This window comes from Clupea harengus, chromosome 22, assembly GCF_900700415.2.
Source record: "Clupea harengus chromosome 22, Ch_v2.0.2, whole genome shotgun sequence".
Taxonomy (NCBI): domain Eukaryota; kingdom Metazoa; phylum Chordata; class Actinopteri; order Clupeiformes; family Clupeidae; genus Clupea; species Clupea harengus.
The window spans coordinates 5,538,552-5,556,892 of record NC_045173.1 but is presented as its reverse complement, the minus strand read 5'-3'; the positions used below and the strand labels follow the sequence as shown (position 1 = coordinate 5,556,892).

Below are 18,341 nucleotides of genomic sequence, written 5' to 3'. Positions count from 1 at the left end.
GGGACTCTTCTCCATTAGTAGTGCATACGTTTGGGTAGATGTACTGAAAGTTGAGCAAAGTTGAACATAAATATGGCAACAATAGAGTTGTGATTGGTATTACTTAGCTAATGTTAATGTAGTCAGAATAGGAATGATAGGTGTGTGGCTTGCTATCTAACATTCAATTGTTTAGCGGGCTTAAAAGTCTCAGGAGTAACAAGGAGTGGTGGTGAGGTGTCATTAATGTAGGTAGCTAGTCTTCCAATTATTGAAAAGGTTTACAAATTGAAAAAAAAGAAAACAGTTCAAAAGGAAAACATATATATATATAAATATAAATCTATTTAACGCTGAGGGGGAAAGTATTGTTTTGTTTGGTAGGAAATAATCAACACCAACTCCTCAGCTATTTAAATAGCACACTTAATATCATAGGAAAGCATCTACACGGGTTATGTCAATAGTGTCAACAACCGTACAGAATTCCTTCCTTAGGCTGGATAAAACAAAGCGTCTTCTAAAAAGACCTTTTATCTTTATGTCATGCAAGAGATACGCGGCAGAGGGAAAAGAGAAGTATACAGAAATAAAGATGATTGGTTTGATAGAAGTATCGGTTTAAGAAATTGGGGCGAATGAAAGACATCAAGTATGGTGGTGTAATAGCTTAATCCAGAGGGTGGCAGCAATGTAGCAGTAAGGATGCCGGCTGCCGTAAACCGACAAAGAAGAAGAAATCATTGCTAGAAGTCGGATTACACCTCATTAGATTTGTGACCTTAATTTGACAGCTACAAGCTTCCTATGAAATTAAGAGTTCACTGATACTCTGTTCAACATGTCTCAAGCCTCGTCGGGTTTCACGGACTCTGCTAGTGAAGGAAATGTGGTCCAGGTAACAAAAATGTCAGTATTTAGAGCAAGCCGTGTTAAACCAGCGAACTAGCTGACATTGGGTAATGATATTGTATTAGCAGCATGGCACTTGCTGAATATCTTACCTACCTGGTTAATGTAGTAAAATAGAGAGGTAATGACAATTAGGGTATAATCAGAGAGAGCCTGTGTACGGATATTAGACATTCTCTGGTATAATTGTGAGCCTGTTGTGATCTAACGTATAGGTGCAATTAATGAAGAACTATAATTGCTTGTGTAAGACCAACCTGTCTCTACTTCTGGCAAGCAGATGTATGTAATACAAGGGCTTTGCTAAAATGCATTAAAAGCTAACAGGCTGTCCAACTAACATAGGCTATCAAAAGAGGTAGGCTTCATACAACGATGTTACCACGAACATCCCTAGAAGGGTTTCGCCTTGTGACTTGAGATAACATTTATTTTAGCTTGAAGCGTCTTTATGCATTGTCATGTTTTCGTACCTTTGTTGCAGCGTCCACCAGTAGGTATGGACTACGTTGCGACAGAAGAGGAAAAGAGAGTCTTTAGAGAATGTAACCAAGAGAGCTTCTGGTACAGATGTGAGTAATTTTGCTAGCACCACAACCTCATTAACGGGTTTAATGCTCTATATCCATATCCAGCAGAAACACTGAAGTTTGTGTATTTTGCATTTCTCAGCTGTCCCAATATCAGTGATAAGCATGGCTGTCACTCAAGCACTCATCACTAGAGGTAATGTCTTCCTTGTATCACCTAAACTCTTTTAGAGTGCTAGTTAGACAGATGGTGTCACATAAACTCTCTGGCATTTCATATACACGCAATGACAGTAAACTGAAGTCTTTGGACACCAGAACATTGATTTGAATTATTTTGAATAGGAATACTCACATCATCCTCAAGGTTTGGATCCTTGCCCAAAGTAGCATGTGAGTACATTTGAGTTGTGTTTACCAAAGTTCTGGTGCTGATGTCATATGTAATTTCTGATTTAATAAGTTTGTGAATATGTGTGGGCATATGTGTTCTTTAGTTGCTGGTGCATGTGGATACTTAGCGGGTAAGATATCCTACATGAAGACATGTCAGGAGAAGTTTAAAAATCTTCCGAATTCCCCTCTCGGAGATGCTCTTAGACAAAGACAGCGTCATGTTCCATTGCAGTAAGTTTCAGACTCTTACATGCATATTTGAACTGCCAGCACCATCACTGCAGTCATGCCTCTATTGTTAAAACCGCTGATACGCACACAACCTCTTTTGTGAACTTCCAGGTTCCCTCAGGACCAGTCTGAGCTTGTAGATTCCAATAAATCTGTATTTGAGTTCCAATCACCTGACCAGAAAGAACGGCCGCTCTCGTCCCAGAGTGATTTTAGTTACAGTCAACCAGCGTACAGTGGAGCCATGGGTGATAGTGTTACCCCAGGTGAGTCAACCAAAACACACAGCAAAAGCACTTAAGAGAACAATTTAACTAGCCTGCACAACGGCACCATACCTCAGTGAACTTGCTATTTTCATGTCAGAGTTTAACCTAGAAAGAACAAAATATGGGGCATGTGTACTATGTGTACATTTTTGACAGACTGGGGATACTTACACCTCATTGTGCCCATCTAATGGCCCACATAATTGGAAATAGCATCCCTCAAGTAATAGATGACACAGAAGGCGTAAGTCACTGCGGTTACACCCACGGAGTGGCAGTGTTCAGCTTGAAAGTCTCAGTGATCATCCCTCAACAAAACTTAATTCCAAAGGCAAGGCAAGGCAAGGCAAGGCAAGGCAAGGAGCAAAGAGTAAGGCAAACAGTCTCAACAAAACTCCCATTGGGAAAGGAAGGAAAAAAGATTGATCTCACCTCTGTAATAAATTTAAACGTTGAGTCCACGAAACTCTGGTACTTATTTCCACGTGGGCATATAAAGAGAACAAAATCCAATGAGGCAATATAATCCACACCATTTTCCAGTTTATTCATGAATTTTGCAAACTATCAGAGGTTTTTATCTCTTGGTAACAGTCAACCTCTATTAATTACCCTCTCATCAATCCCAGAATCCAATCATAATAAGGTAGGCTACATATAAATGTCATGAAACACAATTCCTGGCCACAAGCAGATCATCGTTTGTTTTACTCACGGTTCTGCAGTTTCTCCTACTAAAGGCAGCCATGTTGCAGCACGTTTTGCCACGCAGTCCGACTGAGGGGGGGTGTATTCCAGTGGAAAAATGACGTCAATGCATACCCTCTATTATGTTTTTGTCCATGTTAGTGTTATTGTTGTCATTTGTAATCTCCAGAATAAAATGCTTTTAGATTCCTGCATGGATCAAATCTATGTTTAGAGAATGTTTTACTAAGTTGAAAACAAGAAATATAAGAACATATTTGGGGTTTTAATCAGAGAAGTTTAGAGCTGATGTATATTTGCTGTTAATATCTTTGGGGGAATATGTGGATCAACTGGTTTGCTGGGGCATGTCTAAGCAGCCTGCACCATATAGAAAATATGAGACCAGTGCCTCTCCCTACTCACTCCTCCAGAAACCTCTTCTGTGGATGAGGAGCAGCCCAAGAGACAGCAGGGCCTCCGTTATGAGGAGCTGCGCAACCAGAACCGTGAGAACTATGAGACTACATTGACTCAGAAGTCCGAGACCCTCCTCAAGCCCCCCTCAAAGAGTCCCACCTTGAATAAGGAAGGTGAGTCTAGTCCTCAGACTTACAGGAACTCTTTCAGAAACAGGTGCAAAACAAAACGGCGTATGCAGCACAGGACTTCAGAACACTCCCCAAAAACATGGAATGCAAATGAACAATTATTGATGTGATTAGTGGGGAACTCAAAGTCAAATTTGATGGAGTTCTAAACTATATTTAAGTCTGGATTTTTGTTGGTATGAAAAGTAGATGTATTATTTCCTTTTAAGGCCCAGGAATGTTGAATAATCAAGGGACACATTGGGTTAATCTGTTACTGGAGGAAACGTCAGTAGCTCCATTGCTACTCCCACTTGTCCATTTGCATCTATAAAAATTTTGTAACATAATTGTGATATTTAGCATCTCATGCAAATTATGTTTATATGTGATGTCTGAGCACAGCATTCTCCTTTACTTCACTTTCCTACTCTACCCAGGTAAGAAAAACCTGTATGGAGATGTTTGGGATGAGTAACCATCTGCCTGTCCCCAGTGTGTCCAACAGATACCCTCTCTGTAATGGCATTTTCTCCACTGTCTTATTCATATTTATGCCAAATATATAAAGTTATGCAAACAAGTCAATTGTGTGCCTTGTGTCTGATTTTGACAGATATGTTAACATGTTCTAGTCTTGCAGTGCCAGATATGACCGCACTATGTGAGGAGAGATCATGGTCTGGAGACAATTCATGGAAATTGTAGACTTGAAGTGCATTGAAAACTAATGCAAATGAGGCTACACCTACAGGCTTTACCTCCAAGAGCCGACCCAAACTTCCACATGCCCATGCACCTTCAATCACATTTTCAATTCTCCTTTGAGTCCCACCTTCAGAAGGTGCTTTGACTTGTTGAGAAATCGTTCCGACCCACATTTTGTGCACATTTCACTTTGGTTGTCTCCAAACGTATATGTTAATATATGCTAATACCATATATGTTGATATTTATCTAGCTAGGTGAGACCACATGTAGAGATACTCAGCCATATATAGATATCATAGCCATTACAGTGTTGCTACAATTACCTGCCTTGTGAACCATATAAATAAAAAGTAATTGTGGGCAACTCATCTACATCAATTAACAAACAATAGCCCTGCAAATATTAAGGATTACCACATTATTCTTTCATTACATCATTCTTCATTAAAAACTGAGTAAGATGATAACTGTAGAATGCTAAAAAAAATATTCTTTTAGTATTGCAACATGTGTAAATCGTATACAAGAGTGGGAAAATGTCCTGTTTGACCAGATCATTTCTAGATAAAGCAGAACCTTTTTTTACTTACTTATTTTAAATCTTACCTTTAAACCTGCTTTTTTTGGAGGCTAGGGCATAAGTTTGAATCCAGTACCTTGATAATCAATAATTTTGAACAAATGTCCCTCAGCTATGCAAGAGATAGTCCTCGGGAGGGTGAGCGAGCTGTACAGGGACGCGTAAACCACCATTCATTGCAGGGGCTCCAAGGTTAGGTATGAACATAATATGTTTCATTTTTTCATATAAAACTCCAAAATAAAGTATTTCATGCTGTCATTTATGTGTCCAACAAGACAATTAGTTCATCTTTGTGACAACCAATTCTAGTGTAGGGTTGGTTAATTTGTTTTTGCGCAGTAGATACAGAAAACAATCCCACAGCTATACATTTAAGCTCCTCATTGAGGCCGTTGATTTTTTATGTTGACCCTGACATTTTAGTGGCATTCTTAATATATTTACATGTATGCCTGCCACATATGGAGGCCTAGCTGTAGGTCTACCTTATTGTTAATGGCACATTAACTGTTATGTCTTTGATATTTTTGTTATATCTTTTTTAATCTTTCATTTTTCAGGAGTTACACTTCCTTTTGGTTGGATTAGATTTAAGTACAAATGTAATTTTCTTCTCTAATTCTTCCTTCAGTTTTTTTCACGTGTGCAACTTATTTCTATTTTCTTTGCACAAATTTCTCATCACGTCTTCTGTTTCATTATTTCATGGAAGTTTGTTTTTGTTACTCTTAAGCACTTTGTTAATACAATTTTTATAAACATAATTGTAACATCTGGATACGTAGTGACGCTATTTATGTAGTGACGCAAAGACGTTCTTCTCGCGACATCACCTTCATCGCGGGTAGAATCGCGGCGGATGTTGATGTTTTGGTTCGTAGTTTACCCGTACCCGTACTTTTTTCCGTTTTGTCTTGGTGCAACGAATTTTTGCTAGGGAGCTTGTCTCAGTTTTGGAGAAACTATCTACCTCGGTGCTTCTTCCGAGAAGCGAAAAGCCGAGAAAAGCAATGATGGAGGACTTTGACGAGATCTACGAAGAGGAGGAGGAAGAAGAGGAGGACGAAGACAGGGCCGCGGAGGAGCAGCTACTAAAGTATGCTCCGGACCCGGTGGTAGTGCGCGGATCCGGCCACGTCACTGTGTAAGATACCGGAGAGGTTCAAGTGATGGAAAGTGGTGTCATTTAATTCGTTACATGGTGGATTCTACTTTGGTTTAGGTGCAAAGCGGTGTTCTGTTGATCAAGACCAGTAATAGTAACTGTCACCCTCAAGGTCCCAGCATATGAGTCTTCTCGGCTAGCTTGGCGTTTGCTAACGCTAGCTAGGGAATGTTGACTGAGAAATGTTAATGTTAGCTATGATAAATTAATCAAGTCCTGCTTACGGTACCTGATGTGTTCAGTATACTGCTGGTAGAGTAGTCTCTTCAGTTTGGTCCCAAAATATTTCCCTAAATTCAACGCACCTCTGTCGCTGCAGTTGCTTAAAGCACGGCTAGCCAGGAGATTAAAGTAAAGGTAGATGAAATTGCTAGCTGCCACTTGGTCTTTGCAGAGGTATTTGGTCTTAGGCAAGTTGAATGTTACTCTAGTATCTGATTTCTGTTAACGAAGTATGGCCACATTGTATGTTACGTCAAAACTCCCAGAACACTGTTCACATCGACCATGGATCAGGCACCCTGCTAAATTAGATAAATGATGCTACACCCCGTTGACTAGCTGTATAAACTGAGAGACCGTTACATTTATATATGTGGAAGCAATCTAATGTCACTTATGCGTGTCAGATAACTTAATATCAGATGTACAAAGATCAGCAGCTTTCCTAATTTGTCTTTCTCCCCACCCTAGGTTTGGGCTCAGCAATAAATTTGAGTCAGAGGTCCCTTCAGCGCTTACTGGGAAGGTGAGATAGCACTAGAGTTACAAGGGGTTTTGCAGTGTATTATTAATGCCTGTAAAGTTAGTAGCTAATTGTATTAACCTTGAGGTCATTTCTTTGATACATTTTGGGTGCTTGTGATGACTAGGTCGCACCCGAAGAATTCAAAGCCAGCATCAACCGAGTGAATGGCTGTTTGAAGAAAACTTTGCCGGTGAACGTCCGCTGGCTTTTGTGCGGGTGCCTGTGCTGCTGTTGCACGCTAGGCTTCAGTTTGTGGCCTGTCATCTGCCTTAGCAAGAGAGTAAGTTCTCTCGCTTAAATTCCTCATTATGTTTATATCCGTGCAGCTTTGTGGCACTGTCTAATATGTGTCACCCATTTATTTTTTTCTACTGTTCAGACTCGCAGGTCTATAGAAAAGTTGTTGGAATGGGAAAACAGCAGACTGTATCACAAGGTAATCATTTTGTGGAGCATTCACTGAAAGCACTGAATATAATTTGTGGCCTAGTTCTTGGTTTTGAATGTATTGTTACTTTGTCTTATTTCTAGTTGTGTTTACACTGGAGGTTGAGCAAGAGGAAGTGTGAAACCAACAATATGATGGAATATGTAAGCCAACCCTCTTGCACACTAATTCAGATTTACACTTTGTTTGAGTGGTAGACAGTGTTGCAAACTCTATTGGTTTTTGCTCATAGATTATTTCCTTTCATTCATTACCCAGGTCATACTCATAGAGTTTCTACCCAAGATTCCCATCTTCAGACCTGACTAATGCAGGCTTGTCCCCCGAGCCTCTGGTGTGGTCTGCCCATGGTGCCTTGCTTCGGTACTGTCACGGTTGTCATGTGGCCTCTGTCCAGTTTGACTCCTTTTTCAAGAAGAAACTGGTTTTGCCTCTTTAAATCTCTACCCTTTGTGCTCAGACAACCCCTGTTTACACTTGACCACTCACAACGCTGGGGCTTGCCTGGGCATCCATGTGTTTGGGCTCATAAACCCCAAACTTTGACTCACCTAGTAAGGATGGACATGGAAAAGGCCACAAAAGATGGACTCCTACATCTCACCACGAGGTGGTTACCTCCGATTCTGCACTTCAGACCTGATTCCATTAACAAACTACCCTCTTAAAAAATTTGGCCCTCTTGTTCAACTCCTCTTTGAAGAGTAAGAGACAACAACATGGCTGCACCACTGTTCTTGAATGCTCTTTACGCAACTTCCTGAAACTGAGCAGGCTAGAATATAGGTGATCATCTGAGGAGGAGCCAGGCTGGAGGAGCCTCTGCACAATACATCTACCCTATTTTCCCCAAACACATACTCATGCCCCCCCCCCCCCGAACTGTTAAGAGACAATCACACAATGACTGCAACTACCTGGATGTTTGACAAAGACCTCTTCCTCCCTCTACCCTCCTTGTCACAAATCGTTCAGGTGGTTATCTTTTCAAGTGACTCAGTGCACCACTGAACAATGATGCAGCACAGAATGGATTTCTTTTTACCCCCAACCCCAAATATAATTCCCCCCCCCCCCCCCCCCCCCAATATAATTTTCCTTCCCCCATCTTTTGATCTCTCTATGCATCTCTAATTTTCTCATTCTTTTTAGTAGTATTTGGATCTTTTGTTTACCTGCTCAGAAAGAAGGGCAGCAATTTTTGTCATGAAGTTTGTCATTGAGTTATTTGAATGTGTCTTTGTGTGCGTGGGTGTGTGTACTTTTCTCTGTACGTTTGGAAAGTCATGCAGAATAGAGCGGTTGGCTGGTTCCTAATACAGAGGAAGAATAAACAAATTCATTAATAAATATGTACAACATATAAGAATGACTTATTATTTTTGCAAATTGAACCCAACTATGAAATGTAAAGTAAGCCTCCACAGATCATATCTTTATACCAAACTGGTTCCCCAAGTTTTTTTCACGAGGGACCTCAATATGAGAAGCCATTGTCAATTCAATTTTGTATTTCTAAATGTTTACTAGTCCCGAGTCAACTGAGGGGTATCTTGCTGTATCCAGGTCTTAAAATATATACATTTATGTATGAGCATCGTCTATAGTGCAGCATATTTTCTTTTTTTGTATTTGTGGACATTGTGTCCTCAGTAGCTATAGGAAAGCTTACTTAGCAGAAGCTGCCAGACCTGCAACTGATTGCCAGAGGATGGCGTCCCACTCAGGCTTTACAGGTGTGAGGTAAAGCTTCAGAGCTTTCATTAATACAAGCTGATGAGTTTAGTGTTGAACTGCGTGTCAGATTAGGATCTTCCTAATGAGCAATACACACACTCAGACACCTTGAGGCGTAAGATCTCATAGACGTGACTGGAGTGAGGCCATTTCGAAAGACTTGGTTATGAGACGTTGCACCATATTGTTTTGGTTCCTTTTTTAGGTGGCAGTTGATGGCCACATGGTGTGTCTGAGTACGGATGCAGAGGCTTCCATGCTTATGTTCACGTCTCTCACTTTGCTTTGTCTTTTTGTCCTAACCCCCAAAACCTTATTTTTCTGGTTTTAGAATATTTATGTATATACAGTAATAAAATAACCATAAACATAAGTGATTCTTCTATTTTTTCTACTGTTAATATTTTGTCAACAATCCTCATTTTATCAGCTGCAGTCTGCATTGATCTGTTGATTTTGGCTCAGTCAAGAATCCGTTTTCATTTTTCCTAAACTCATATATGAACAACTACGACAAGAAAACACACTCAAAATACATTGCTTTTCCGTTTTTTAAACCAATTTAAACATGACATCTACATGGTACGTTTTCAGAGAAGAAACAAAAACAATCTCAGAAAATGACAATTAACTCTGATGAAGACCAAGGGGATTTGGCGTGGTGGGGCAACGACTCTCTCCAGGCATGATTCAGAATCAATGACAGTGCTCCATGGAAAGACATGGTGGAGAACCAAAGACGCGACGCAACTTCATGAGACGTAGAGACGGGGTAGAGAGGGAGGGGGACGCGGGCGCGTGCTCACTCCATGGTCTCCTGGTTCTCCTGGTCCCCGGCTCGCTCCTCGCTGGGCTCCTTGCCCTCTTTGCTGCGCTTGGACTTCTTGTGCTTGTGCCGGCGGTGGCTGTCCCCTTCTTCGCTGTCATGCCGCCTCCTGCTGCTGCTGTAACCAAACACAGTGGCCATCACAGAAAGATGTGTGCCTGCTCTCGCTTTGGTTGGTTTCTCAGGCAATCTAACTCATCATGTGAACGACTAACAATCCAATTTTGTAAGATGTCTTTTGAATGTCAGCCTACAATACGTTGCATTAGAATGACTTTGGTGAGAACTAGTCACACCAGGTGAATATGGTGAATATGGTGAACAAAGTAAATGTTGGAATGAATCAGACACTGCATTTGTTGACAAAAAGTGGGTTGTGTGTCAAGGAAAGAATGCAATACCTTCTGGAGGACTTATGTGGTCTTTCTTCTTTTTCTCTGTGTCGCCTCTCTCTGTGCCCTCTCTCCTCCTTCTCTCGGCTGGCTCGCTCACGGTGTCGCTCGTAGCCACCGCCGCCACCGCCGCCGCCACCACCACCACCACCACCACCGCCGCCACCACCACCACCACGCTCAGGGTAGTCACGGTACCGGTACCGCTCCTCGTCACTGCACAAAAAAAAAGCCCTCCTCTCACTTGAAGCACAGTCTCAATGGTCTCATCTGATGTTTGATAATACCTCACATACAACCTCAAATGATTTTGGTATCAGTACTGGCTACTCTATATAATTGAAGGCACTTTCCGAGTACCTGTTATAAGCCATGGCTGAAGGGCTGTGTTCTCGCTCCCGCTCCCTCTCCCTCTCATGGGTTCTCTCTCTCGGCCGTTCACGTTCTCTCTCTTTTTCACGCTCCTTCTCGCGTCGAGGGTAATAATCCCACTGCTTGGAGTTGTCCATCATGGTGGGCCAGGCAGGGACCGTCCCAGGCATGGGAGGTGGATAGCCACCTGACAAGAAACAGATCCAGAGAAAGACGTTGAAAAGGACACTAACAGTAGTAATGACAAGTGGTGCTTTTGTTGTAGTTGGCATCTGGGTAACTAGCTTTAGCACTGAATTTCATAAAAACCAGCCAAGGTTACTGATCACATTTCACTTCCTTGAACAATGACAGTAACAATGTAAAGTCGTTCCATTGAGCGGTGCCACTCACCTCCAGGGAAAGGGTATGGGGGGACAGACCGACCATCATAGCCTCCAGGAAGCCCACTGCTGTAAGACAGTACCGCTGACTTTAAAGCTTGTGTCAAACTAAAATATCTACACATCCTGGCTTTTCCATTATTCAGTTGAATCATTTCTAATTTAAAGTAGCCATTTTAAGCTGTGGGATAAACCAATTCATCCCAAACCTGAGACTCATTTGTGATTTCGTTTAAAACTAGCCATCTAAGCAGCAATCAATACTCCCCATGTAACCTTTAATACTCATCCTTTCCAACCTCCTCATACACAGACTGTGTGTGTGACCACAGTCTCAGTCTCTCTCTGCCTTGCCTTAGCAAACTCCTGGACTCTGCCTCTGCTGCTTGGATCAGAATGCTGTACTCTCTCTCCCTGCTGCTCTCTTTCGCACTGGCTCTGTAGCGAAGCAGCCGGCATATGCCGGCCAAACTCCCTACACTACACACGGAGGGGAGGTTAGTTCTGCAGACGCCAACACAGAGGAGTTCTGTGTGCTGAGGTGGGATCACTGAACACACCCTCACACCCTTGCTGAGGGTGGAGGAAACTTGGAAGTGGTACCATGTTAGAGATGATGTGTACATGTGAAGAAAATGATCAACGAGAGGTCACACTCGTATGAGGAGTAAGAGTGAAGCTAGACATACACTTTCAAGTCACAGACAATAGCACAAGCTAATTTTAGCTCACAGAACAGAGTGGTTACAGTAAAAATGACCACAGATTGCCTGGCCGAAGTAAGCAGAGCTTCATTTGAATGACGATAGTCGTGTTAAAGGAGTGCATTTACATAACGAATACTCATTACAACAATGGCCAAGACAAACCACCTTAAAAGGTAAAACCACAAACACCTTTAAGTGAACAGACTGCAAAGCGTACAAATAAGCAGCAGACTGACTTCAGACGTGGCTGAGAAGTGACTTACTTGTCCATTGTGGGCATGAGGGACGGAGGCGGGCCACCGGGTGGAGGAGGGAAGCCTTTGATCACAACACAGTTATTAGCTCAGTACATACCAGTACATCGTCTGCTCAGTATGAAGCAGTTATTGAATGTCTAAAACGTACTTCAATATTGTTTTATGTTATATTAAATATTGTTAAATGTGTGCGGTCAAGAGGCCTTACCAGGAGGAGGAACAGTGATGGGAATTCCTATGACAAAACAATCAGTGGTTTCTGTTACAACAGTGTACCTACAAACAACCTACAACACTAACTGTGCGTTTCAACAAACACTGTTGATGCCTCATGTAATCATTTAATCATACTGCTCCTATATCCTATATGAAAAAGCGACACCAACATCAACCGACAGAGAATGAGAGTGTGGCAGACGAATGGCGTGAAGAGTGGAGGAACTCACTTGGCGGCGGGATGAGTGGAGGGGCGTTGCTGACATTGGGCGGCGGGGGCAGGAATGGAGGGGGCGGTATGTTGGGAGGCAGGGGTCCTGGTGGGAAGAACGGGGGCATCTTGGCCGGCGTCGGCTCAGCGTCCGAGGAGGAGTGTTCAGAGATAACCTGCCGAGGAACAGAGGACGTTACCCTTCCGCTACACTGCGTGGATCACAAGGCTGCATCTATCGGTACAGTAGACCATGGTGAGACAATGAAAGGGAGGAGCAGAACAGTTTTCTTCTTTAACTAAAAAATAATTTGTTAATTGATAAGCTCTTTCTTAAAGTTCACCGAAACATCAACACTATGTCATACTATACCATGTGGTAATTTGCAGTGAATAGCTGTTGAAGAACTCAGATGTTCCCCATAAGTTCCACTGCTTGGGTTCACCGGTTCCAAGATAGCTCTTTTAGGATACACAACTCAATACACTGCAAGACATGCTAAACTGAGAAGATTTATCAAGTCTGGTTGAAGGGGCATCTCTGAACACAAACTCACTGATGTAATGGCATTGAGAACGATCTTATTCCATTCTGGCTAACAGTCCTATCCTGAATATGATGAAAAATGGATAGGTACATCAAGCTTCCTTTAATCTGCTAAAGGTTGTTTTTCCAGTATTTTCTGTGTACCTGGATATTGTTCCCTTCTTGGTTATGGCGGCGCCTTCCCTCAACACGACTAATGGTTGCAGTCCCCCCGCCAATGACATCAATGGTGCCAGTTGATTTCCTAAGAAAACAACAGACATGCACAATGGAGGTACCTCCAATGATCAACTTGCCTAGGACACCTGCAGCACAACAGTCATGAAAACCACATCCAAACACAGCAGTACGCAAACACACTCAGAGGGCACCGAACATGCACACATCCCCCGGAAACCACAACTCTCAAGATCTCAGTGTCAAGACAGGCATGCACTGGCACACGGGTAAACACAGCGTCGTACTGGTGCACATGAGATGCCTTCTGTTATGATGTGCAAGGTCAGAATATGTTTTGTAATGATGAGTGTTCCCATGCTGATGGTCCAGCCATGGCATAGACCTGGTGGAGATGGTGCAACCATTATTTTGATCTACAAAACAAAATGTGTATGCTGGGTAACTTCAATGAATCGATCAACAGAAGGAGAGATCAGTGCCTGTCACGGAACTGGTGTCACGGAAACGCATGAGTAACAGTCTACATTTGCATTAGGACTCTCAGCCCCTGTGATGGCAACGGCACTCCTGCGAACACGCCCACGCCCACTTACGTATAGTAGGACATGTCCTGATTGGGAGGGCCTGCCCACTGAGGAGGGGATATCCTAGGGGTGCATGAGCAGAGGGGAGAGAAGAGTTACCACTACCTCTCCTTGGACACAACAGCACCACAGTCACAGAAGGACAACGCTCACACCACAACACTCCCTTTCTATATTTCATGAGCGGATGTACACTCTGACCTGTCAACACATTTCACATCTTTCCTTTTGAGACAATATATGAAAATGATGCTGATGACAACACAATAACAGCTCCCCAAGGTGGGCTTCCACTCTAACTATCTGTGGTTTATTTCCACTATTCACTGCTCCTGATCTTTTCATATTCAATCCTAATACACTGTATTTACCACTTAAAGATGAGAATGAAAACTGTGGACTAAGTCTGAGGGATTGCACTGATCACCTGGCACATTTGAGCAGATTATTCAGGTAAACACTCAAGAATATTATAAATTGCTTACTTTGAAAAGTCAAGGTTTACCCCATCCCAGACAGACCCATGAATTGAGGTATCTAACCTCTCAGGATTTCTATAATTTTTGGATGTTAAAGGGAATAATGGTTATTCATTTATTCTGCAGATTGCCAAGAGTGCCAACATATCCACCTTTTATATTTACACAACAATACATAACTAGCTATAACTAACTATTTCAAAAGTAGATTAATGGGGGGGAAATGTATAGAAACAGACATCTGAGGGGACCATGTAGGGGAGAGTTGTTGATTCTTACAGTTTAATTATAGTTTTAATCTTAAATTTGTCTGCTGGTCATTCAGGGATGGCAGAGACCAGACAGCCCAAACTTTGGCTTTATACATGTGGTTTAGTGGGTTCCTCTTTTGGTCAGAGATCGCTTCCTACCTGGTTGTGTTTATTCCAGATTTGTATATGTTTGCTGGGGTACTGAAATCTGGCTTGATAGTGTGGGGAGTGAGGTTCACCACATCCTTTTCAGTATTTCCTGTCCGTCCCTGCTGCACCTAAAAGCAAGGAATAACATGACAGGATATGGTGGGGCATGGTCTTCACACTGCAGGCAGATGATTGGAGAGCCAAGAGGCAATAAACATGATCAGTTAGATAGTAAGACATAGTTCACCCAGAAATAAAATGGGTCATTGTCTACTCATCCTCATGTCAAAGCAATACCTAACTAAGATCCTTTAACTTTGTAATGCATAATGAGATGACAGTGGTGCATTTCTTCTCTCCATGGCACAGTCCTTTTTCTCTACCAAGGAAGTGAATGGTGATCAGTTCTACCTGGTCACTGACATTCTGCTGGGGAGTTAATTTTGTCCACCACTGACAGGCAACCTTGTTATACGGTATGTATACGGGAGGTTGAGTACACAATGACAAAATGTAAGTTCTTGAGTAAACTAGAGGACATTCTGAAAACAGTTGTTCACAGGGAGAAAGGAGACCTGGAGTATAAAGACAGATGACCACAGAAGAAACATTGATATAACCTACTGTGATTTTGCTGGTAGTTGAGGACATGTTCATGACGTCCAAACCCATACGAAGTCTCTTCTGTTTCTCACAGTAAGCTTTCCAAGTATCCTCATTGAAGCCATAGTTAAAGTAGTCGGAAAGGTCGGCACCTAGGTAAGAAAAAAGTCAATGCAAAAAAAATTCAAAAATTACTTTTTAAATAAAATGACTTTGCTTTTCCCCCCCCTCTCACTGTCCAGAAACACTGCACCAGCCGTGACTAACAATAAAACTAATATGACAAAAGAATAATTTAGGTTCATAATATCATTGGCATACTGTAAAGACATAGTGTGCAAATATATTTAATTTCTTTTTAATGTATATGGCTCTTCCATCAGATAAAAGGAAAATGTGTGGCAAGCGTTAAGCCTGCTTCACTTCCACAAAGCTCAAAACACCACACAACAACCTTATATACAGTATTAGCATTTCAATTGCTTTTCCTGTTTTTTGTGCTTTTCCTACTAAGCTAGATTTTTTCAGTGATTGCTTAATTTGTTTACTGTGCACACCTCAGGCTCTACAACCACATCATGATGATGATGAGGATGCCGAAGGCTCTGCAGTGAGCTCTGTGCTACAAACACTCATGGAAGTGCCTTTACTGCCATGAACAAGCACATGTATCCAACACACACTCACCTGGTTTTCGCCAAGGTTTCTCCTCAAAGGACTCCATCTCAGCCTCCAGTACTGGAACGCCATTAATGTTGCCAGGGGCATCCAGGTCCACCCCCTTCAGTTTGGCAGCTGCTGTACACAAATCCAACATGTATTCAGATCATGCATCATATTGCACAGCATAGCATTTGGCCGTTCTCTTTTTAAGTTATGGAAGTTACAAGCCTGACATTTCTGCCTGACATTTACCGACAAGTCAATACATTATCTCAGGATGGAATGGAAGGCTACAGAAAGTTTTTGGCTGTAGTTTTAGCGTAAGAACTGAAAGTGCGTACCTGCCCCATAGGGTCTGCTACCCGTCTTTATGTTGAGGTTAACTGGTGTGGCTCCATAAGTCCTACAAGATAGAACATCTTGTTAACATTCACACTGGCTGTGCAAAATGTTGAATGCAGTAAAACGTCTCATCAATGTGACACTTACGTATACTGTGGAGCTCCAGTCTTAATGTCACCGATGGTGACTCGCACGTCGTCATCATCATCATCACTGTCACTGTCGCTGTCCTCATCATCGGCAGGTGTTTCCTTCTGATGAGACAATCATGAAAACTTGTAGAGCAAGGTGCTAACAACATAAAGATAATGGACTTGATTCCCAGGGAGCAGACTTCCTGATGAAAATGTACATCTGTACAGTGCTGTAAGTGACTTTGGATAAAAATGTCAGCTATGAGAATGAATGTTCTTGTAGAATTTCATTAAGAATTATGAATTGTAATGGCAACTGCACTGCCAAAAAAATGTATATTCAGGTTTCCCCTCAATTTTGATCAACAGAGAGAGTATTACCTGACTGGCCACTCCATTGCCAGTGGCTTCCTCTGTGACCGGGGGAGGTGGAGGAGCACTGAAAAACAAAACACAAAAACCTTTTAAATAAATGTTTGCCATCCAGAACACTAACAGTGAAGATTTAGAATGACCCATCAAAACGAGAGCTCACAGTGACCCACCTTACAGCTGCTGTCAGTTTTGCTTCTTCCTCTTCATTGTCTTTATTTTCACTCTCATCTACATGCAACAGAAATAAAGAAAGCCTTTAATTCAGCATCACTGATCGTTTGATGACAATTTATGGTTACTGTTTTCGGGCAGATTCAGTTTTGATCAGTGCAGTACAGTCATTGCAATAAATGCAGTTGGGAATACAATGTGGGTACCTAGACCATATTTGATTAATAGGCAACAGTTCTTGCGATAACTTCATAGGCAATATTGGGGTATAATATGGAACAGTAGGAGGGGAAATTGTTGTTACACTCGAGCAGTCAACGATAGCTGGGAAGTTCTGCTGTCGTATCACACAGATCACAAAAACATAACACAGGAGTTTTAACTACTTTCAAAGTATGCATGTGACCCGTTCAATGTTTTCGTGAATATAGCACGGATTACCTGTCGCAATATTACTCCCGATATAACGTGCAATCATACAAAGTTAATCATACAACCAAAATGACAATGTAGCGTTGGTTAACAGCGCTTAGCAAGCTAGCTAGCAATGTCAATTCTGCATCTCCCCAAGACATGGGACACGAGTTACTTAATTAGTGGAACACGAGCAATCAGGGGAGATCTACGTGCAGCATTAACCCTGCTCAAAAAACCATCGTCGCATGTCGACAAAGCTTTCAGAAGTGAACCAAACCAACTTATTCTTGGTGCAACTAGCATGCACCTTGCTATTGCTAAAGCTTGTTCCATTCAAAATGACTAGCTTCATTAGCAAACGTTAGCACACGTAGCATCAACATGTTGAGCAAAGTGATCATTCACCAAAAAAATTGAAACATGCAACCTTCATCTCTGATTGCCATAAAAGCTAGTATAACAAAAATATAACAGACCTCCATATAGCCATTCTTCTTCCTCGTCACCTGCGCTAGCATCAGTCGTCGTGGTTTTGTCCGCCTCCTCCGCAGACATTTTCAATGGAGAGGAACGCGCCACAGAGGATCAAATCCCTGCCTAATCAGATTTGGTAGCTAGCTAATAATCCCGCAAAAGCAACAAAGTATGTGCTGAGCAACCTCTCAAATAAAAGTAACATATAGCCTAAATGTTGGCTAACTGAAATAGATCTGACAATAACGTGGGAAGTTTTGCTGCTTTACTTCAGCGAAACACTATGATCAGAGCAATAACATCCGGGTTGTTCTTTTGAATGGATATAAGAGTCCTGTAATTTAATCTGGTTCCTGTACTACGACTATGACAACGTGACACAATTTTACATACTACCAGCAAAAGTTAAAAACTACACAAAAGCAGATATGCACAGGTGACTCCTAATTTTACTAGATTCTCACATGAATTTGCACAATATACTGACACACTGGATATGATAAACACAGCCAAAAGTAATAGAACGATTAAAATGTATAGAGAACTCTTCAACGTGGAATAATATAATCCCTTTCCTTGTCGTAATGAAATGAAATTTATGAAATATATGAGATGTATAAA

The 18,341-nt window shown here is 41.8% G+C and overlaps 3 protein-coding genes across 10 annotated transcripts; 2 read left to right on the top strand and 1 right to left on the bottom strand.

The window, feature by feature from the left end:
- The first annotated feature begins 670 nt into the window (after nucleotides 1–670).
- Nucleotides 671–4,182, top strand: LOC105903538 (OCIA domain-containing protein 1). 2 transcript variants are annotated; one of them, XM_012831306.3, is made up of 8 exons: nucleotides 671–877; nucleotides 1,376–1,463; nucleotides 1,564–1,617; nucleotides 1,767–1,814; nucleotides 1,919–2,048; nucleotides 2,160–2,314; nucleotides 3,439–3,597; nucleotides 4,035–4,182. In XM_012831306.3, exons 1-8 carry the CDS (start codon nucleotides 821–823, stop codon nucleotides 4,070–4,072), a joined length of 729 nt encoding a protein of 242 aa, XP_012686760.1. In that variant the 5' UTR covers nucleotides 671–820; the 3' UTR covers nucleotides 4,073–4,182. The 2 variants fall into 2 exon arrangements, with proteins under 2 accessions (XP_012686760.1, XP_031416025.1); XM_031560165.2 differs by having other exon boundaries at nucleotides 671–888.
- Nucleotides 4,183–5,699: 1,517 nt separating this feature from the next.
- Nucleotides 5,700–7,873, top strand: chic2 (cysteine-rich hydrophobic domain 2). The gene is made up of 6 exons (XM_012831359.3): nucleotides 5,700–6,032; nucleotides 6,747–6,801; nucleotides 6,926–7,081; nucleotides 7,181–7,237; nucleotides 7,333–7,392; nucleotides 7,508–7,873. Exons 1-6 carry the CDS (start codon nucleotides 5,899–5,901, stop codon nucleotides 7,556–7,558), a joined length of 513 nt encoding a protein of 170 aa, XP_012686813.1. The 5' UTR covers nucleotides 5,700–5,898; the 3' UTR covers nucleotides 7,559–7,873.
- Nucleotides 7,874–9,523: 1,650 nt separating this feature from the next.
- On the bottom strand, nucleotides 9,524–18,043 carry fip1l1b (FIP1 like 1b (S. cerevisiae)). 7 transcript variants are annotated; one of them, XM_031560185.2, is made up of 18 exons: nucleotides 17,723–18,043; nucleotides 16,829–16,886; nucleotides 16,665–16,722; nucleotides 16,297–16,400; nucleotides 16,149–16,210; nucleotides 15,832–15,942; nucleotides 15,166–15,296; nucleotides 14,551–14,669; nucleotides 14,147–14,215; nucleotides 13,671–13,724; nucleotides 13,042–13,141; nucleotides 12,370–12,526; nucleotides 12,132–12,158; nucleotides 11,930–11,984; nucleotides 10,970–11,028; nucleotides 10,565–10,763; nucleotides 10,214–10,420; nucleotides 9,524–9,930 (listed from the first exon to the last, which is right to left on the bottom strand). In XM_031560185.2, exons 1-18 carry the CDS (start codon nucleotides 17,799–17,801, stop codon nucleotides 9,789–9,791), a joined length of 1,791 nt encoding a protein of 596 aa, XP_031416045.1. In that variant the 5' UTR covers nucleotides 17,802–18,043; the 3' UTR covers nucleotides 9,524–9,788. The 7 variants fall into 7 exon arrangements, with proteins under 7 accessions (XP_031416045.1, XP_031416043.1, XP_031416046.1 ...); XM_031560183.2 differs by having other exon boundaries at nucleotides 16,297–16,403; nucleotides 17,723–18,042; XM_031560186.2 differs by having other exon boundaries at nucleotides 13,042–13,090; nucleotides 16,297–16,403; nucleotides 17,723–18,042.
- Nucleotides 18,044–18,341: the final 298 nt, after the last annotated feature.